Source organism: Nesoenas mayeri (genome assembly GCF_963082525.1).
Source record: "Nesoenas mayeri genome assembly, chromosome: 1".
In the NCBI taxonomy this organism is placed as follows: Eukaryota; Metazoa; Chordata; class Aves; order Columbiformes; family Columbidae; genus Nesoenas; species Nesoenas mayeri.
In genome coordinates this window covers 129920773-129943137 of record NC_137541.1, presented here as the reverse complement: position 1 = coordinate 129943137, position 22365 = coordinate 129920773, and the positions used below count along the sequence as shown (strand labels likewise).

Below are 22365 nucleotides of genomic sequence, written 5' to 3'. Positions count from 1 at the left end.
CACAAATTTTACAACATGGATCCTAAGCTACTCCTTAAGTGACTTCTAATCTTGGTCTAATCTTAGTGCTTTGTGTTAAATTAATTGAAGAGCCAAAAAAAAAAACCAACCTCAAAGCAAAAACCAAACCAAACCGAAAAACCTAGAGAGTTTCCATTGCAAAGATAGCTGTGAGGTCCTCAAAGCAGCGCATTACAAACCTCAACAAAGCATCTGCCTGTTTTGGTCACTGCCACAATCACACACCTGAAAACTCTGATTTCCGTTTTGCTCTGTCTTTCTATTCTTCCCTCCCACACTTCAGCTCCTCAAAGTGTGGCTTTTTGAGCTCAGAAGCCACTCTGAGCAGCAAGGCAGCTCCCGACCCAGCTTTCCATGTGCCAGAACAAGAGGTACTCTCAGACCTGCTCTCAGCTCCCACAATAGCTCTTGTCACCACATCAGCAGGAAGCACTCTTAGGAGAAATATTGCCCTTCCCAGACATGTTGCAGTGCACAGCAGCACCGCAATGTGACAACTGTACAAACCAGGGCGCTGGACTGAAGCTCTACCTGGTGTTTCTTACAGTCTGCGCCTGGTCTGGGAAACGGCTGTACAAAATAGCACCGCCTGACTTGGCAAAGCTGCTCCCTGTGCATATTAGGAAAATGGGACTGAAAGGGAAGTTCCAGTTTATACAGCCATGTCCCATGCTGTTGCAGGTGATCACATTCTACCACACTGGTGTACTTCTTGCATCTTGCAATTTAGTTTCTATATAAAAGGCTATCTCAGAATGCTCCAGAATCTTACTAATTTAATGGTGAGGAACCTTTTAATTTCCAGCCTATATTAGTTTAGAGCCAAATCTTCCCATTTCAGTTCTTTATCCATGCAGCTAACAGCACAGGTTGTGATCAGCTGTGATTTTTCTTGATTTCAACCTGCTCGCTGCTTTCCCACTGACACAGCCCCAGGGAACAGCAGGGGAGAACCAGCACTGGTGTCACAGGGCCACATGAGTGGAAAATGACGAGGTGCACAGATGTAGCCAAGAGTCACTGCTTTCCAGAAGCTTCCTTTCTTCGTAACAAAACACTAAAAATAAAATTAGCCCAGCCTGACTCAGTGGCCACATCGGGTTTTTGAAGGGATGTGGTTGGTGAGGAGGCGAAAAGAAAAATAGTAATGCTACCTCCACACCGCTGACTTGGGAGTGAACCTGTCTGAAGTTGAAACAGAGGTAGAAGAAAACACAAGCATGGCAAACTTATGAGCGTCCTAAGTGAACTGAGTCCCTGATGCCCAGAAAACAACCTCTTTCCAAGGAGGGATACCACTGCACCTGTGATGAGCTAAGGCGCTCAGACTGGTGGCTTCTGGTTTAAGCGGGCCAAACACAGAGCATTCTCAGTGTAGGATTCTTCTCTCCAGACTCCCCCAGTGACCTGACAGAAATTGACTGAGTGATATTCATACTGTGTTGCAAGGCCTGCTGTCTTTCTCCAGGACCGCTTTTCCAAGCTGCTAACAGGGTGCAGATAGGACATCTGCTGCTGGTGACTTTCAATACTGGCTGGATGGCTACCTGCCTTTATAAATCCATTAGATGTCTACCCACATCTTCAGGCACTTTCTTGCTAGGTCAGCTTAGAAGTGATTAGGAGCAACAGCTAACAGGTGAGATTATTTTTGAGCCACAAAACAAAACACAAAATCTACTCAGCTGCCAGCTAAGCCTGATGTCCCCTTTACCACTGAAAAACTCCTGAAGACATGTCTGGAGTTACTGGAGACTTCATAGAGATGGACAAGGCACCTCACTCGTGTCAGTTTTGGCCATGCAAAGAAGACAAATCCATCTCTCCTGGTCAGGGTTCTTCTAAAAGTGGGACATTTCTATGCTTAAGTTCTTTCTGCGGCCCCAGCTCTGTGTATTTTTGTAACTTTGGCTTTGTGACTTTTCTAAGGGATTGTCTAAGTAGGGTGTGTAGAGAGATCTCATTTTGAAACTGTCAGTGCTCATGATCACCAAGATTCTTGGCATCTTCGAGCATCTTAATACCTAAAAATGGATCTTTGTGAATGTCTTCAATTCTGTATACCCCCGATTTTAGAAATATTCTGATCTGCTGTCAAAACTTCCCATCACCCCTTTACTCTCAAACCTAGTGCTGCCTGCACTCAAAGTGTAGGAAAGTCCTGAGTCAGGCTTAGGTTTTGTGACAGTAGAAAACAACAACAAAAGAAAAAAAGAAAAAAGGAAATGAGAAGAAAGGTACAAAAATACGTAGTGTGTCAGTATGATTTCTATAAATGTGTATTTTACATAGAAACTACATAAGCAGTAAGAGACTGTTTGCAGAAAAAGGAGCTAAACTTACCACGCCTTCGGAGGTATCCTGCTATGAGGGTGATAGCCACAATGAAGCTGATAATGGCGAGAGTTGAAGCAATAATGACTTCATAAGATGGAGGCACAGTAGGGATAACGCACTCATTTGTTTTTTCTGAAACAGAAGAAATAAAAGATAAATAAAGAGCCCAAGAAGATATCAGCATTTTCATGTAAGAGCAGGTATGTGAATTTTGGTGGTTCTGTCCAAATTCTCACTCAGATATTCAGCCTGAAAATTCACCTGTTCGATAAACAAACAGATAAATCTGGCACCTAAATTTCTTCCATACCCCACATTTACTATGTGCTGAAGTTTTTAACACATCCACAGGATCTGAAATGCTGGGTCTACATCCAGAACAGGACTGAGACAGGCAATACTTAAAAACACATAAGCTGTTTTTAAACAAACTGGTTAGGCTTGGTGGCAAAGTCTGAGTCCACATCTAGAAAACTTCTATTCTCAAAGGTACTCTGCATTTTTTCTTACTGTTTCCTCCAGATTTATGCCTATTTTTTTTTTCCTCTCTGAATTCACAGGTGACAGAGAATGATGTATTAAACAGACTAGAACAGAGTTATTTCTGCATGGCAGGAAGAGTGTTGTGGCAGTGGAGCCTCTGGCTTTTTACCACTGGAGACGACCATTCTGCCGCTTGGACATGAGAGCAGATAATGAGCCATTCTAGGACCAGACTAATTCAACAGGAGGTGCATGGTCATAGGTCTTCAGATTTTCATCATCTGCATCTGGCACAATTAAACATCATTCAGCTTCTAAGACACAAACCTGATGCACTGCACAAATCTTCCCTCCCACTGTGGGGTTTGCCTCCTATGTTTACCAGAGGCTGTATTCTGTCTGGAGCTCTGTGTCTGTGAAAGACTAGCTTGGAGGACCATTTCCATCTTACCAAAATGGGAGTGGTTCCACATCCTAAAAATCAAAACCTGGGGGTTTGTGACTGCTGTTGTCACTGTTGATTGCACTCTCCTCTGAGGATCTGCGTGACAACAGCGTATTACTATTACCTTTTTTTTTGTTGCTCTCCTTTTCTATGTAGCATGATATTCATAACATTCTTCCATTACCATCTCCAGGGACATTATGCACTACATCTAGAAATAACTAATGTTCATAAAGCACTAGTTTCTGGCATTCGTTCTGAAGCTGAATGGCACTTCTCCTCACAAGGCCCTTTGATTTTAGTAAGATTGATGAATAAGGTGCCTTGATGAATAAGGTACAATTCCCAAGGAAAAACAGCACTTCTCTAGCTTCCCTTGAAGGTGCCCTTATCTCTACAGTGAAAACATCAGACCCAGAGACATTTCAGAATACTTTTTTGGTAACAACATTAAAAAAAATCCTTTTGGCTTTCAGAATTTTCTTCCAAATCCCCTTCTACTGCAAAACATCTGGACTGTAGTGTGCTGCCTTCCCTCATGCTGTTTCTCCTTGTGCCTCAAGCTTTTCAGAGCACAGACATATCTATTATGTTATCACTTTTAAGCCACGCACAGTGATGGAATTTTTTTGGTATGACTTAAGCCTATATTAAATATGCGTATGAAAGCAGAGTTCTCCCTAGACCCCAGCTAACAGTTTCTGTCGCTGAAGCAGGAACAAACATGCTTGTTAAATGAAGAAATTATTTTTAAGTGCAACCTGAGGCTTTTACAGCACACACATTTCTCAAGACCCTCCATTCAAATACCAGATCTGTATCATGCAACCGGCAGCAAGACGGTGCTGGTACAGAGGGGCCCAGCATGGTGGCAGCCCCAGCTTGTGGGAGACACCGAGGCTGACATCACCAGATCCCAATGGGACCCAGTTGCCCCCTCAGCCCAGCTGTGACTCATAGCAAAGCAGCAGGAGGACAGAGCCATCTCTGCTTGCCAGTCACTGTTGTGACTCTCCTCTCCCACCCCTGCTGTCTTATAGCCTTTGAAATATTTTGGTGTGCAGCCCACAGGCGGGATCATTGGGTCATCCTTGCATGAACATATACACAAAATCTACCGCTTTTTTCAGAGAGGCAAACCAGCAGATTCAACAAAATGGTTTTGTAACACAAACTATTAATAAAACGTACTCAGAAACAAACTGGTGGACTTGGAAAAGCCATCATTTTCAACGGAGCAAGTGATGCTGATGTCTTCGGTCACATTGAGCCAGAGTGTGCCAGTGACATTGTACGGGCTGAGGCTGGACTTGGACACCCAGCTGGCATTCCACACCACAGACACATTGTTGAGGGTCCCAGAGATTTTGGGTTTGGGAAAACCTCCATGAGAAGAACATCTTACCACCACCTCAGTTAATTCACAGGAATCAGTGGTTACTTCTGTTGTTATGTTCGGCTCAGTGAAGTCAGCTGGAGCAAGAAAGATTAGTTAACATTCTGTCAGATTACAGCGAGGGCCTCAATCCTGATCACTCACAGTCAAAGCAAAGACTCCCCCACACGACATTCTTCCATTATCATAATCTTTTTGGCCTGTCTTGTGCCTTAGTGTTCTCCTCATAGCCTTGACTGGACATGGCCTTGGCCTTTGCTTCTTCTCCTGCCTGGGCAGTACACAGACTTCATGACCCCACCCCTCCAATGCTGCTGTTTCTCTCAGCATACACCAGTTTGTGGAACAACAGAAGGACTCATAAAACAGGTAGGAGAAACAGGGGACTGAATAAAAATCCATACTGGAGGCCAGAGTGGACAATTTCCTTCTCCCTCCCTCATTAGTCCTGTTTCAGCCAGAAGCTCACAGAGGGTCCATCTCTGCTGGGAGAGGAGGTGAGTCGCATGTTGGTCTCTCAGCCTGCATGGTCAGCAAGAAACCGAATTACGTTTTCTCCATGAGAGCCCCTCCAGAAGGCCCAGCTGAGAGCAAGACCAAGTCATACTAGCCATTGCAAATATGCATAGCAATACACAGGTCCTCTCAGACCATGTTCTCACTGGACTTTTTTCTCATTGCCAAAGACAGTTTTCAGAGGTTTCCCACACACACAGCTTGTTCCATGCCTTCCTGCTTGGTCAGATGTGTTTGTAAGGCTACATGGTGAAATGGATGAGAGGACTAACACAAGTGAAGAAGGAAAAGAAAGGTGGTGTCCTTTTCAACCTGCTTCCCTTTGCCAATCTGGTTCACCGTGTTACTGTAAACAGTTGCATTGGTACAACTGAAGATGCCCGTGAGTTGTAATAAACAGCCCAGGGTGAGGAGGAGGAGGCGGCAAGGGGTGGAAAAGGAAATATTTAAGGCTGGAAAAATCTCCATGTGATGACATCTTTAGCAAGAGAGGCCTCAGTCAGAAAAAGGAGCTTAGTTTCCAGGTGGGCTTAAGTCACAGCACCACCACTGCTGCCAAGGGGACCAGATTTTCCCTCCCAGCCCTGCCAGCTGTAGGTCTGTAGCCTGCCCAGCCCCGCAGGCACAGGCCCAGCTGTGGCATAGCCAGACACAGAGCTGCAGCACATCGCTCAGATATTTGGAGCAGCTACGGTTTTGTCTGCAATCGCTCCCTGCCTGACTCACCACTTGACCACAAGACTGCTGGGATCAGGCTGACAGTCGCTATGTGTCTCCCACAGCTTCTGCTGACCATGAACCCATGGTCTAGGCTACCGGGTAACTAGTAACCAGTGAAAGAACCTTGCTCAACACTGCACGGCTGAACCAGCGGCGGACAAGGAGAGACACACATTTCCTTCCAGGCTGACTACCTGTTGAACAATGTGGCATTGACATCCAAGTCCCTTCAAAGCTCCCAGCTGCCTTCACCAAGGCTCCCTGATCAGTCACCAGGGATTAACACTTTTCTGCCTCTCTCAGAGTAACCCAGTTCCAGCAGGGGTGAGGGGAGCTTTCCTTTTGCTGATCCCCACAATAACTGATCCCACTTTCCCAAAGGGAGCAGAAGTCTACCACAATTATTACAATCGGCCTGTTAAGACAGCAAAGGGGTTTCTGGAAGGAAAGAAACCTGAGTTATTTGCAGAGAGGAAAAGAGATCCGTTGTTTCACATTTTTCATGCAGTTGGCTCCTCAGCCCTCACCGTTAGAGAGGGTGCTGCCACTGCACTTCCCTTTTTTCATACTGGTTCCCAGAAAGATCACTAAATTTGTCTCCTTGCACATAACCCCACAATGCCAGGCAGGCAATGGCCAAAACTCAGGATCTTGTGGGTTTTTTCCTGATGAATCTCATTCCAGATGGGGAATGCTCATTCACTGGCTTGTCTGGAAGATTCCTGGAACTCTCTGCTGCTAAAGGTATTCAAATATATGTGTATATTTATATATGTTACCACTATCTCTGCCTTTGGTTGAAATCAATCGGCACAAAAACTGTGGTGGAAATGGAAAATAATGTCAACGGAACTTTTTGTAGCCTCCAAGAAAAGATTCAGATTCATTTTGAGCAAAGGGACTCAAGTTGTTTCTTTAAGGTAAAAAGCCCCAAATCTCCAGCTGAGCTCAGCCTTAGGTTGTGGAGCTGCAGTGCAGCCGGCAAGCTGGCCAGTCCCCTGGAGAGCCTTGGCTCCCAAGGGGCTGGATGTGGGCCTGAGATGCTGAGGTGGCCACAGAGAAGCAATGACACCCTGTTCCTCTTTTGGCTTGGATGCTTCCTGTGCACCAAGGGCTTGGTCTCTGCTTTGCCCAAAAGACAGCAGGAGGCAGAGGTGGCCTAGGTTGCTCACCAGCAGTGGTACCTGAGGAGGTGTCCTGGGAGGGGCCCTTGCCCAAGAGGGGGCATCAAGGGGAGGATGGTGGGCTAGTGGTGGGAAAGGTTAATTTTCTGTACCAGGTGTAGCTTTGGAAAGGTAAGGGGGGAGGCTGCTAGTATGGGAATACAGGGGCCTTAACACACTTTCCAGCAGTCTTTCAGACTTGATGGAAATCTATCTGCTACACTATGACTGAAGAATTGGAGAAGTGTCTCTTATACCCACAGGCTGGCACCAGAAAGCCTCAGGTGTCAGGAAGCAATCCACCTACCTGTAACAAAGAGGGTGACAGACTCATCACACACAACGAATGACTCCTGCGAAGGTCTGACATGCTGAACTACACACTGGTAAGGGCCACTGTCTAGAATTTTCACAGGGGAGATCCACAGAGTGAGGTTTGTTTCATTCATCTCTGTGCGGTTCTTGGGCGTGGAGATCATCTTCCCTTGTGCGTAGGCAAGCACTACATCTGTGGTGTTCTTCTGCCAGTAGACCCGGTAATTTTGTAGGCTTTCCGAGCTGGGAATTTCATAACAACAAGGCAGGCCAACCTTTTCCCCCACTTTGCCTTTGATTACTTTCTTCTCCAGTGCATAGCCTGTAGGTGGGGGACAAACAGAAGTCAGTGAGACAGTGGTACAGCTTTGTGCCAGGATCTGCTGCACAGAGCTTGTGTCTTTCAGCTCTGTCTACGCCCGCTAACATACCCCATAACCCACCCAGCTGTTCACAACTTCAGCTCTGCGCACAGGGGAAGTCTACCTTGGCACTGCCTTTTACATGATCATGATGCTCCAGTCCCACTTAGGATCCCAAGCTAGAGAGGGCACACAATGATTTCTGCATGGATTACTGAAGGGAAAGGCAGGAGAGTTACCTGCCTGAACAGAAATTTTGCTGGTCCCTTAAAAAATCCACACCTCAGAGTAAAGAATTTCCATGTAAAGGGATAAAAACACACATGCCCAAACTGCTGTCTCCTCTGCTCTTCCTTTTCAGAGCTCAGTGTTTGGAAAGTCTGTGTCACCCTCGAGTGAATTCCCTGTATGCCAAACAGGGCCACAGTGGACTATTAGTTTGGGGGTTTTGGGGTTATTTTAGAAGATTTTTTTAATATAAGAAAAAAACCCAAACCTTTCAAGATCCCAGAAGCTAGAAGCAACCCTACAATAGTAAACAAAGGTTACAGCCACACAGTTATCAGCTTCCTAGTATTAGCAAATGAACAATTTTGCCTAGTATAGCTAAGACAAATTTGTATTTGTGAAGGCCCGTGGGCTTCCCTTGGGAATACCTGCAAAGCAGCACAGGCATTCCCCAACTCCTGCCCAGTGACTGTGTCAGTGCCATACTCAGTACACAGGCATGTGCCTACAATAACAAGCTGAGGCCCTCACAAGGGGGAAATCAGGTCCAACTTTCACCAGGTTAGCAGTAATTCCCCCTGCTTCACACTACGACTTCTATGCACGCCACTCTTGTGGTCAGCCCAGCTTTCCCACTCGCCTTCCTCTTCGCTGTGGGTAGGTGCTGGTAGGGGCCAGGATCTGACATGTGAGGGAACAGCCTAGCAAAGAGCTCCTGGTGTTACTGAAATGGTAACCCAGTACTAATCCATGGTCCTGTGCTCTACCAAGGCCTGGCAGGTGGCTGAGCTTTTGCCTGGGTTTGTGCAACCTTCAGGATGATGCTTACCCCTGGACACCCTGCTTTCTTAGTACAGAAAATCAGGCTGCTTTACACTTGCCCTGCTTGTACCCATCTCTGGTAGTGGAGGGGGGATACCAATATGATGCACTCCATTGACTGAGAGCAGAACAAGAGAATAGCCAGCCTCAGGACTGAGGAGATTCAAATTCCCTCTTCTTTCCCTGGAGAACAGATCTTCACAAACATGTCTGAGAGAGAAAAAGTCCTGACCAGGCAGTGTTTCACTGATGGGGAAAGCAAAGCATCAGCCAGTGGTGGATGTGAGACTCCACGTGCAAAGCCTCAGACTGAAGTGTGAACTGAACGTTTGGCAAAGCTGAGCCTCAGAACAGCCACCCATCCTCAGCAGAGTCTGGCTGATGCTCACACTTTATTGCCACTGCTAACCCCTACCCACAGCCACGCTGTACAGAGGCACAGAGCACAGCACTCTGTGTGTGACATTCAGATTCAGCTGAAGTGTCCAAAACAGCCAGAAGCTTGTTACCCACCAGGGCTCATTTGCTTAGCGGTGACTTAATATCAGAACAGGTTGCTCAGAGAGGTGGTAGGTGCCTCATCTCTGGAGACATTCCAGGCCAGGCTGGACAGGGCTCTGAGCAACCTGATCTAGTTGAAGATGCCCCTGCTCATTGCAGGGGAATTGGACTAGATGAGCTTTGAGAGTCCCTTCCAACCCAAACTATTCTATGATTCTATGACTTCCAGACCCTTGGGATGCCACCACACAGCTGGCAGCCAGACCCCTGCGGCATGCTGACCTGTGCCCAGCAGCACACCCTGATGAAAGTGCTTCGCAATCCTCCAGCTGCCAATGCTGGAGGGAGACAAGTAGATACTCAGTCTGTGCCCCGGCACAGACAGATCTTGGGGCAGCATTGGAGGCCACTTGCTGAAGCTAAGCCCAGAGCGAGCATGTGACAGAATATGAACTAAGCTTTCACCCCCTCTACCCTGTGGCACACCTGTCCGTGTCCCACTTGCACGCTCTACGTTAATCTGTAGGAAAAACACTGAAAAATACTGGGGAGGTCCTGGCAACACTATGGAATGTTTTAATGTTAATTAAATCGAATAGAATATATAATTAAACAAGCCACTTCTCCTTTGACTGGTTTCCCTCCACTCAGCCGCTTCATTGATCTTCCAAAGGCAAACACATTTCAAACACATTTCCCCCCCACGACACTGCCTGTACTTCCCCTTCTAATGCATCACAAACTCTGAGCAACCAGACTGCGGCAGAGCAGGAGCCCACTCAGCCCGCTGACCTGTGTCAGCCAGCAACTGGTAGCAAAATGGGAGAAAAAAGAGTTCTTCCACACCGCACAGGGTAAGACCTGCCGTTCCCTGACAGTCCTTGGCAGCCAGAATTTTAGGGTTTTCTTGACATCAGCAGTTTAATCACTGCTGCTGGAACATTTTTTGCCCTTTCAGGAGTGCACGTATGGTTTTGGCTTCCACAGCATCCTGTGACAAAGAGTTACATGGTTTGATTATATACTGTGTGAAAAAGCATTTCCTCCTGTTCACCTTAAAAGCAGCCCTCTTTAGGATGTGATTCTTGAAGTTCCTCCTCCTGCATGTCTGCATTCATTTGTATGCGTGTGTGTTTTTTCCCCTCAACCACATCTTCGCTTATTCTCACAGTTCAGCTCTTACTATTGTTGGAGACACTCACAAGAGCAGCCAGTCAGACTTTGGGATTGTGGAGCCTGATAAAGACAATTTTCTATTTTCTTTTGCAGCAATAGGGGAAGAGTAGGCGTAATGTAAATGTCAGGGTGACATAGCATCATGAGTTGCATGAGGTTCTGCGCACTTTGCCCCTAAGAGTGTCCTTTGCAACCAAAAGGAGAACAAAAACCTTCTTGGCAGTACATGTGCAGGGGCTGGAAACTCCTGCTGATGTCACATCTACCCTTAAAAGGCTCTGTACCCTTGAAACTGCAAGCTGAATGCTGCGAGCCTGAAGGAACCGAAGTCCATGAAGAGTCATTCAGCCCCACAGAAGTCCCCTTTCACTTTAAAGGTGAACTGCAAAGCAAAAATGAAAATCCAGTTCTGTCCCGTTTCTGTGCTGAATGGTCTCTGTAACCAGCCTGTAGGGGAGATATCCACCTTTTTCTAGAAAAAAAATAAGAAGATCCCTCCCCTTCCCACCCCCTTGCAGCACACCCGCTCCCTTGATGTGCACACCAGTCACTCCGACACTGGAAGCCCTCGGCGTGTGGCGATGCTGAACTGATGAAAGGGCTGACCTTCTGTTCCCTGGGCAGAAAAACATGTTTAGTTCAAACTATGCCTGTGCTGCAGATGCCCCATATGGTGAGGCCAGTTAGAACTGAAAGGTGAGTGTAGAGGAAAACTGTCCTTTCTTATTTGCTCCAAGAGTCAGCAAGCAGGAGAGCTGTTGAGCCTGTATCCCTATTTCCTTCATTGCTTCCCCAAGCTGTGTTTCAGAAATTCCCTGGTCACAGAGACCTTTGTTATCCTGACCGCACATACAGTCAGGCAGTATGGGATGGCAGATTGACTCTGGGATAGAAGTCCTGAGAGATATTTGACTGTAAAAGGTGACACAACGCTCTAGAGAAGCAGTGTTGAGCTGTTGTAGCCCTTCAGATAATTCCTGGTGAACAGAAACCCCAAAGCCATTCTCTTTCCCTTCTGTTCTCCATTTTTCTGCCCTTCTGGACCGCTTTGCCTTTTTTTGGTTTTAGCTTGGGTTACCTTGCTTTAGACACAACCCCCAAAGCAATGCACATGAAGGGAAATGTCCTTCTTGGTGGGTCTGTAATCCTGAGTCTGGGATCCCAGATGACAGAATTTATCACATCTCCCTTGGTGCTCTCTATTTCATAGATGATTTACCTTCACTGAGGGAAGGAGGGGAAGTCTTACTGCTACTTTGGATTTATATGCATGCTGTGTTATTTGCTAGATGAAAACTGTTCTCAAGAGATGTGCGCCTGGATTTTGCAATGACTGTGCACTGTGTGACTTCAGCTATTTGAGAGTTTAGTGTTTAGTGTTGTAGTGTTCTTCACCATGAGCATGGTGAGACACTGAAACAGGCTGCCCAAAGAAGCTGTGGATGCCCCATCCCTGGAAGTGTTGAAGGCCAGGGGTTGGACGGGGCTTTGAGCAACTTGGCCTAGTGGAAACTGTCCCTGCCCATGGCAGGGGGGTTGGACTAGATGATTTTAAGGTCCCTTCCAGACAAAACCATTCTATGATTCCCTTGCCCCTGTGTAAGCATCAGGTAAAACAGTGGATCTGCACATTTTTTGGACCGACAGTCCTGCAAAAAGCTCTGAGGCAAATTGTTTGTGGCACGCCAAAACTGGGAGAAAACAGCCTCACATTGCTTTTATTCCATAAGGTGCTTTGTAACAACACCTGGTCTCTCTAATGTTGAATTATGGGCACCACTGACTTTGCTGATACTTTTTTTTGCCCTCTGCCAGTGCATGGACTGGAAAAAGGGACTTGGGGCAGCTCTGGGAGGGGGTGTACATCATGCCATGGTGAGGCAAGGGCAGTTCTGGTAACTGGGGCTGGGCCAGCCAAGGAAAACACGTCTCGTGGAGCTGCGGCTTTCTCCTGTTGGCCATCCCCTGGGGTCAGTGAGGGAATCACACCCAACAGTCCCCGGGTAATTCTGCAACTCAGGCTCCTCATTTTCTGTGAGCAGCACATTCACCCCAAACTTGCAGGATTTATCCTTTCAGGACAATAAGGACAAAGTATTTTGGGGGGATTTCTGAGGAAGACAGATAATCAGTTGAAAAATGAGAAATTTTGAAAAGTTGAGTCTTTAAAGGACTAGAAACTCCCCTTTGGTCTTTTCTTTATCCCAGGTGATTTTACAAGTGAGGAATAAGATTTTACCAAAGCTTTCCATGGAGTTAAAATTCATCAAATGTCTTGTGCTACACTGGAATACGTGAGGAAATGCTTTGTATTCAAATCAGTGCTGCGACAGACTCCTGTGAATGCACTGATCACAGAGAAGACCCCATTAGATGCCCAGATGACTTCTGCATGGAGCCTTCATGACAGTTCAGCAGCACATAAAAACACTGCCTTCCTCTGCATTTTGCAGTAAATACCCTGTGCAATGAGAAAGATAGGATGCAACAGAGAAAAGGTGGTGCTGTCATCCTCTTTAATGAGTCTGTGACCGTGTATTAACCCAGGCACAAGTGCCCGGCAAGCCTCCCTGGCTTTTCCTGCTCAGATTCCACTTCAGCAGGCAGGGGCATGCAAAAGGAGGTCTCAGCATGCAGAGAAGGGAGGAGTGGCCCTTTCCCCTTGCACAACCCCAAGCCCAAACTTCTAATTAGAAACCACAGGCCTTCTGCTGCCCTTCAGCTGCTCTGGCAAAGCCAAGCAGCTGCGAACCCAGTTTGCTTCGCTCATGTCACGGTAACCTCTTGTGGGGTTGTGTTCCCTTACTCATCGCAAATGTGGTGAGAGAGAGAAGCAGAAGAGAAGACGCCCCAAAGAAGAACAGCGACGTACTTCATTCGGCAGCAGTCCCACTCAGTCTTGCTTCCCTGTACCCACTCATGCTAGCTGAGTGTGCCCGTGCCTATTAAGTCACGGGATTAATCCTGTTTTATGATGATGTGATGCCTTGCCTGAGGTAGGGGAACAGTTTAAAGAGGTTTTTCTAAAAGTTCAGCTTTGCTTGCTTCTGTGCTGTAACCTCGGGCTGCCCTGCTCAGAGCGGTACAGCAAGGGCACGGCCCCCCTTTCATGGCTTTATGCACTTCCCATCCTCACATTGCCACATTCCTCACAAACAAAACACTAAACTTGCCTCACCCAGCTCTATACTGCGTGATTTGGCAACAATTATAATATTCCCATGATGTGTTGGTGCCTGATTCCTTCAGCAACCTTTGTTCCATTTTAACGCTGTTTTGTTTCACATGCAAAGCCTTTAGTGGAGAAATTCTTGAAATCGTGAAGCGGCTGTGAAAACCAGAGGACACCATCCTGTGTTTACAGAAATACAGCCCATCTTTGGGGCTGTGCACTAATCCCATTTATTTTTTTCCAGCAGCATGTTTAACTTGAGGTTCTGTTGATGACAAATGAAATTATCAGTCTTATTTGTCTCCGTGAGCACACTTTGATGAGCAGTGACTTTAGAGTGTTCACAGGGTGCTCTCAAGACATGCTGGTGTCTTAGACACACACACTACTCCTGCCAAAGCTCTCCCTCCGACTACATTTTCCTTTGCAGGTTGCAGACTGAACGCTCTGCTTTCTCCTGTCTTAATCATCAGCAAGCAGATTTCACGCCCCCCTGATAGCCTTTTTGCCACAAAAACCAGCAAGACGACACAGCCAGACCAGGAATGAAAGGAATTGCCCTTACTGAGTCATGACTCTGTCAAAAACCTGGCTTCAAAGGGAAGGAAACTCCATTAATCACAAAAAAGTTCCATGACTGGTAATCAGCAACTGAGAAGACGAAAAAGAACCTGAAATGCTTTGGTAAAGGGATCATTGCAGCGGTGGGGCAGCTCTAGCCAGCCGGGACCCCTCCTTCTTGCTCTTGTGGTACCCAGCTCTGTTTCGGTACTTCTTGAGGTATAGATCTACTGCTCTCTGAGTCACCTCTGCCCCGGCTGGGACAAACCCACCGCCTGGGTATGTCCAGTTTGCTCTGTTTATAGCATGAGTAAGATTGCAACTCCTTGCAAATCAACGGGCAAATTTCTAACCTTGGCAGTAGCCAAGAGGTCAGATCCAAGCAAGGAGCTGGGAATGAGATGCCAAAGTACTTGCGGGTGGAGTGGGGACTATACTGTGTCTTAAGACCTTTCCCTTTTCTGCGGAGCCCTCCTCAGGGGTGTTGGTTGGGGAAGAGAAGAAGAAGGGCTTGCTTATCTCCTGTGCTGCATACCAGCAGGGACACCAGCGATGGGGACAGAAGGACACATTTGACTGGCGGAAGAGTCTTTCTGAACCTTCCTCCTTCTTCTGTTCCTAGCACGCAAGTGGGTGACCCTATTAGAATAAAAAAGGGCACGAGGGGAGAACACAAAATCTGGATGTTCTCAGGGGATTTGCATATTTTATTTCCTTTTGAGATGAAATTCCTTCAACTGGCTCAGCACTCTTTCGGTTTCCCAGCATGGGGGCAGAAACTAGATGTGGCAGTTGTGTAAGGCAGGCCTTTGAGGGAGATTTGTTGCACACAAAGACAAAAATAAATTTGTTAATTTTTTCCCCTGCAGACTCTGTCCCTCACTGACTGGATCACTTTGTACTTCCTCTATATTTATCTCCCAGCTGAAGATGTTCTCAGATAATTTCCTAATTCCTCCAGTACCACGGCCATGCATACTGCTGTCCTCGCAGCAGAGCTTTTGAAGTTCAGATTCTCCCCACTGCTTCAGGCACTGGTTTTCTTCAGTGCTTGCTAAATCTCACTGCCTCGCATACTCCCGAAGTAGCTAGCCCACTCTGGAAACTAATAGAAGCTGAAAGTGCCCAGTAACCAGGAAAATCAAGTATGATACCTCTCACATAAGACCACTCATATGTAGAAAAAATTATTACTTTTTTTCTTCTAAAGTACTTGCCCACAGCCATAGCAATATTCACCAGTGCAGCTACCAGCGCTATAGACCTGCCAGCCATTATCTTGTCATAAAAACCTGAGTCCCCACTCAGGCACTAACTCATGAATGCTCTGCAGACAGCAACCCTGACAATAACCCCACAGCTGGAGGCCTGGCAGGAGGAGAAAGGAAACGGCCCTATGTGAGTGCTGCATGGAAAGTGGTAATTAACTGAAGGGTGACTAGTGAAACGAGACCAAAGTGGCCCAGGGGTGTCTGAAAGCTACAAAAGCTGCAGAGGGAGTGAAATGAGAGAGCTGAGCAGGGGCTGCTGGAGGCAGCGGCTGGCGGCAGCGCAGGGCAGCGCAGCGCAGGGAAGGGGCTCCTGGGTGGTGCAAAGCAGCGTCTGACAGCGGTCTCCTCAGACTGAAGCACTTTCCCTGGCATGGGGATGAAATCCTTGTTTGCTGGGCATGTAAAATTACACTGGAGGTTACCTGCCATGGCGAGAGCAGCAGTGCACAGAAAGACCTGCCTTGGTGATCTTTCGTAACAACTTTTTATATGATATGGTAGCATTCTGGGCTCGCCACAAGGTGAACATCCTTGGAGTGCAGTATAGCAAGAGAGGCCACCATTAGCCAGCAGTCAGCACTTTTATTTTCAGCCAGGGAGTCCCCTGGGACCAATGATATTTTAAAAGCATAACAGTGAAAAAGCAGAAGCAAAGCCTGTGGCATTTCCGTGTTGGGAAAGATTTACATATTCTCAAATGACCTTCTGAGACTCCCGATAGTGATGTTCCTCTAAGGGGACAGAACAGCTACAATTAAACAAAGTTAATCTATTTAAAACCAAAACTGACCTCCTTTTTGCCAAGCAAACAGCCTTCACTGCATTCAACACATTTGCCTTGCCGCCTCATAAAAAACACCACATCTACACGCATGCAGCACTGGTAGTGGGAAACACATGTTTAAAAGGAAGGAGAGTTTCTCTGAACGTGGAAATTCTCCTCCAGCCTGGCACAACCTCAGGGTGCAGCCAGATGACACAGTGACATGCATCTCATGTCTTCTCCACGTGAGAAGAGGTGATCTGGCTCCCCTTTCCCTTCCAACCCCATGTTCTCCCACTCTTTTCCCTGCAGATGGCTCAACATGCCACTTTAGTGAAAAACAAGGAGCAAAAAAACCCCAGAAACCTTCTGCTAAGCTGGGAGTTGAATTAGCTCATTCAAGGATCAGAGACATGCCAGAATTAGTGCAAAGGAAGGACGGGTCGTGCAGGCAGAAGCGGAGGATTGAGGAGCAGGATCACACCGTTGGGTGGCAAGGACCTGTTTGGTCCCCTCAGCTGTGCTGCGCTTCTGCATCCCCTGCAGGGTACAAAGAGTTGGGTGTAAAAGCAGACTGGCACTGAAGAGAGCAGGCTGACCCCCGCAAAAATCTCACTCATCACAAGTGAGGCAGGGGGATAACTTCACCTTCATTTCTGTTAGATTAATTATGGCCATTAAACCAATCTCTCAGAACTGAGGCAGCAGTGAGCAGGAAAGGCGTGAGGGCGGACAGGGTGGCAAGTTCTGCTGGTAACCCACCACAGCGCCTAAAAACTTCAGCCTCAAACTTTGCATGTTTAAATGCAGGAATGTCACGCTACAAAAAAAAAAAAAGGTTACAAATGTCTCAGTGATCCAAGAAATGCAAAAAAGCTGTTCCCCTCAGAGTAATGTGAGATCATTGAAGTTATCTGAGTTCATTCGGATCTAACTGGAAAATGAAAAAAAAGAAGTGAGTGAAAGGAACGTTTGACTGGTAGATTTACAAACTCGGTATGCAGGCGTATAACTGTATTTTGACTGTGTGAGAATGTAGCTTGTCAATGTTTAATTTTCTGTGTTTTTCTAAGGAATTATTTCATTAAAACGAACAAACAAAACACAACAGAAGAAATTAAGACATCTGTAAGTAAAAGCAAGAGACTTTAGTTGAGTTTCCATTTCTCCATACAAGCTGTTACAGCAGGTTTCACTCTGGATGGATAGATAGACAGACAGACAGAAAAAGGAGTTGCTTAGTTCTGCTGCTCTTGGTTTTGAATGAAAGATGTTTCTTTTCTCCATGTCTGGAATAGGAGGAGACAGAAACTCATCCGAAAAAAAGAAATTAAAAAAACAGCTGAAGGCAGCAAAAGCAATAAGACAGAAACTCAATTTGCATCCAGTGATCAAGCGGGCAAATCTGGTACATAAAGAAAAATTTCTGTTATCTCCGCCATGAAATCTGCCCTAGGCACAACCCACACTGGAGCTGACATGGAAGTTAGCCGCCCAGCACCTAAAGCTCATTGCTAGACACTCCAATATTTGGCAGGGCCACAAAACGGCGAATCTTTCTTACTCTAACCCTCTTTGTCCCCTTGTGAAACCCAGCTCCGCTCCAAACTCTTCATTGGCAGCAACATGTGAGAGGGGATTCCCAGAGTGAGTTACTTGTGAGCCAGTGCTCGCTCACTGCACGGAGGGAAGTAGCTATTCCCCTCGCCCTCCCGACTCTCCAATAACTCAGAAAAGCTGTAGGGATTTTCCTCAAAACTTCCCAAAAAATTTCAATGCTGGGAAGAAACCAAGAACTAGACAGTCCCCGGTCAGATGAAAACTCCAGGGATGTCTAAGAGGAATAGTCCACGGACAAACCCAGGCTCACTGGGGCCCTGCAAGCAGCGCTTATGCCAGATTTGCACACAGAAATCACAGAATCACAGAATGTTAGGGCTTGGAAGGGACCTCAAAAGATCACCTAGTCAAATCCCCCTGCTAGAGCAGGAACATCTAGATGAGGTTACACAGGAATGTGTCCAGGTGGGTTTTGAATGCCTCCAGAGAAGGAGACTCCACAATCCTCCTGTGCAGCCTGTTCCAGTGCTCTGGCACCCTCACTGTGACGAAGTTTCTTCTCATACTTGAGTGGAACCTCCTGTGTTCCAGTTTGTACCCACTGCCCCTTGTCCTATCATTGGCTGTGACGGAGAAGAGCCTGGCTCCATCCTCGTGACACTCACCCTTTACATATTGATAAACATTAATAAGGTCACCCCTCAGTCTCCTCTTTTCCAAGCTAAAGAGACCCAGCTCCCTCAGCCTTTCCTCATCAGGGAGATGCTCCACTCCCTTAATCATCTTTGTTGCCCTGCGCTGGACTCTCTCCAGCAGTTCCCTGTCCTTCTTGAACTGAGGGACCAAGAACTGGACACAATATTCCAGGAGTGGTCTCACCAGGGCAGAGTAGAGGGGGAGGAGAACCTCTCTCGGCCTAGGGCTAGGGCAGGGAAAGGCTGTACGGGGTGATTTCTAGCAACATCTTCCTGATACACCAAACTGGGACTGAGAACATCCTGATATTTGTAGGTAGGTGTGAAGGTGAAATGGCAGGAGAAAAACAAGCCCATGGGGATATCGGCAATGCATGCAGACCGTAAATAAATAAGTTTGTGCTGTAATCAAGGCTGTAATCAAGGCTGGTTCTGCCACTTTTCCCCTGTGCTGAGGCAGCAGGGTGCCCATGCACATCAGTGTCTCCAGCAGCAGATGACATCTCAGAAGCAGCTCTAAATTACTCCTGCATTTCAGTGGGTCACTTCGGGTGAAGCCCAGAGTAGCAAAATTCAATTACAGGGGAAACAAATATATCTATGTATCTTGGGCATACATGTTTTCCTATGAAATACAACTTTCAAATAATCCTTTCTAATTAAGACCTCTTAAAGATGCCTTCTGCTATGATGTAAATATTCAGCCTGGCGTTCCCTGTGTTGCTATTTCACTCAGGTAGGGCATATGAAACACATCTGCTCTCATCCTAGCACCCTACTTGACCTTTCAGATCACTACGGTGTGGAGGTGTGCAAGCACCAGAACCCCTGGGCTCTAAATAAACCCAAGGGTGCAAGAAGCAGCCACAGGCTCTTTATGCCAGCTTTGACTGTGCCTTGATGTGGTCGTGACCAGTCCCACATGAGGTCGGTCAGTTCTGTAAATCCTGGCCTTGGTGACCCGCTTAACAACGTGTGGGAAGTCACTGGCAGGGTCATGGCAAACTCCCTTTCTGGGCTTCACCATTTTGCCATGACAAGGTCAGAAGTTGGTCCTTGTGGTCCCTGTGGGTGACCTAGGGAATGCATCACCTATAAGTCCCAGTAAAGCTTTTAAAACCAATTGTTTGTGGGTACTGTAGCATGTATTTCCAGGGGTCACTGTGTAGGAATACCTCTTTTTGGAGAGAAAGGTGGCAGGGTGTGTACATGTGCATACAGAGGGAGAAAGAAAGCATATTGAGTGTGCTGCCCTTTTCAGCCTGCCAAGCAACCTGCTGCCGAGGAACCAGGACTTCCACAGAGTCATTGTGTGGGAAACATCTAACAATTGTGCCTCAAAAGCTGATGTAATGCTTTTAAAAAACCTTTTTTTCCTCTCTGCCTCTTGCAGAATTAAACCCCAGAATTTTGTAACTGATCAGATTTGCAGAAGAAAGTCTCAGCAACAGGATGACCAAACCCTACAGGCAGATGGAGTTGTTTCCCAGCCCAGGCATGTCTAGACCTGCCTTCCAGTCCCTCACCAAGCCCTTGGTGCCACCACACTTCTCACAGCCCCTGCAGCTGCCTCCTACCCTTTCTCTGGCTATTTGGGTGCTGCCTGTTGCTAGCCAGGGGCTTCCATGCAGTGGTCGAGGATGCCGCATCTCTGCCAGCTCTGCCTCCCTGTCAAATTTGGTTGAAAGTGGGCAGGGGATTTGAAAATTGTGAGCAGGGGCCTAAAGAAACAGATGGAGACGTGGAAAGTAGGAAAAACTGTCATTCCCTTAGTAAGCCATATTAACAAAAAAAAAAGGTACAACTACAAGAACATCTAGTTTTCTACCATCAAACTCCTATTTCTAGTACTGGCTATTAGCATGCATCAGATTGTACATCCAAGTATTGCCCATTTTTGTCCTTGGAATCCAAATCCTTTTTAGAGAAACTACATGACTGGCTAATTACAGCATGCTCACAAATTCATTAATAACATATCACAAGCTCTTACAGTACGGAGAAGGAAACCATTCTGCACATGATGGATTGTTTGCCCATTTCAGTACGGGCAAAATACATCCACGCTTGACACGTGTTTCACAAGCGCAGAGGTAGGGGAAGGAGTGCAGGGAGAGGACAGGAGAGCAAAGATCTCATGAGTGGTGTTTGAGGTGGTTACTTTCCTCACAAGTGAGCTTTGTGCTTCGATCCCTGTTAAATTCTCTGAGTTTTGTTTTAAGATTCTGAGACTGAAACTCAAAATGAAAGTCAGCATCAAGTATCTCCAAGTTTCACAAAATCAGCATGAAAAACTCCTAATTTTGCATCACTTGATTTTTAATCAAAGCCTCAGTTCAGCCTCGCTTTGTTCCAGAGTATCATTAGCTGCAATGAGACACTAAAATTGCCAATAAGCACAACCTATTTTGCATCCACAACAAAACCCAGCTGAGAAGCGAGTTTTGTGTCATTTCAAGGTTAACATTTCACACAGCTGAGAAGACTCATCCCAAGCCTCTTGAGGTTGGGGGGGACCTGTGGACTTCAGTAAGCTTTGTGGCAGGTCCTCGCAGAAGAACAGGGGGCAGCCCTTGCAGCCTTCTGATGGGAACTTGTGCTGCAGGAGAAAACCCTCCGACCCGCTGCCCTTGCCTGGTCGTCCCCACTGTGCACTCACTTTCAGTCATCCAAAAAAAAGCAGAAACCACCCCGCCACCGAAGCCAAAACCTGAGGGGCTGCGCCATATGTTCACTGTGGACATCAGCCACCCTGAAAGCGCCCTCCTTGCTCTCCCCTCAGCCTGGATGGGTGACCACCTCGCCCCTCCGGGAGCTGGCAGCCATGGGTCCCCGGCGCTCGCCACCATGGTTAGCAAGCCAGCTGCCCCCAAGCCTCAGCCCCAGCAGAAGACACCAGAACGAGTGCCCTGGGGGGTTGCCATCCCCCAAAGGCAGGCATCCAGCACGCCCCATCCCGCGCTCCCACACCGGCCGCTCCTGCTTACCTGCGCTGAGGCAGAGCCCCATCAAGAGCCAGAGCCCCAGCTGCCTCCTCAGGGCCAGCGGGGCGGCGGGCAGGCACACCATCTTCCTGTAGCTCCTGGGCTGGGAGGAGAGGAGGACACAGCTAAGGGGAATGCTGCCTGAGGAGCCACAGCAACCGCTACACCCCCTTCCTTCCTGCCCGCTGCCGCCTCAAAAAAACACAAGCACAAGCCCGGCGTGCCGTGGTGCCACGGGGTACCTGTGGCTTCCCTGGGCGAGCAGCCCCAAGGCCACCCCCTGAGATGGGGAGGAGGCAGGGGGTCAGTGCCTGGCCATAGGCACCCGGCTTCTGCTGCAGGGCCACCCAGACGCTTGCTCCCCGCCAGGCGCGGGGGAAGGCCGGGCAGCAGGCGGGCGCTCGGCCTCATAAATTGCCTCCCGCCCACCCACGGCTTCCTCACAGGGCGTGTGTGAGGCTGCGGCGGCGTGCGCGGTGCCGCCTTCGCCTCTCCTTGACGATACAGATGCACGTCCAGCACGGGGGAGGGAGAGTTTTGGGTTGATGGGGCAGAAAAGGGCCCTGCCTGTGATCGGTGGGCATCGAGTGTAAGTGTTGGGCATTGCCAGCACCGGTGGAGCCTCTCAAGTCGGAGTTTAAAATGCAGCTAAGTGAAACACCTGACACTATTGTGGGAATAATCCTATAAAATTATATTTGAAATTAAAAACCCCACACACCATTATTTCAGGTCCAGACGGATGCAATCCACCAAGTTCAGCTACACAAAGAAGACTTAAGAAAGACCACCAAAGCTGCACGTGTTGGCCATCACAGCCGAGCGCCTGGACAGGGAGCTGCCTCCGGATGTGTCACCAGGACCAAAGAGACTC

At 47.6% G+C, this 22365-nt stretch overlaps 1 protein-coding gene across 1 annotated transcript; it reads right to left on the bottom strand.

The window, feature by feature from the left end:
- Positions 1-1995: 1995 nt before the first annotated feature.
- CD80 (CD80 molecule) lies at positions 1996-21576 on the bottom strand (the record flags this gene model as incomplete). The annotated part of the gene is made up of 5 exons (XM_080357180.1): positions 1996-2045; positions 2365-2490; positions 4478-4759; positions 7389-7718; positions 21495-21576. The coding sequence occupies 5 exons, from the start codon at positions 21574-21576 to the stop codon at positions 1996-1998; spliced, it is 870 nt and encodes a 289-aa protein (XP_080213306.1).
- Between the last annotated feature and the right edge of the window lie 789 nt (positions 21577-22365).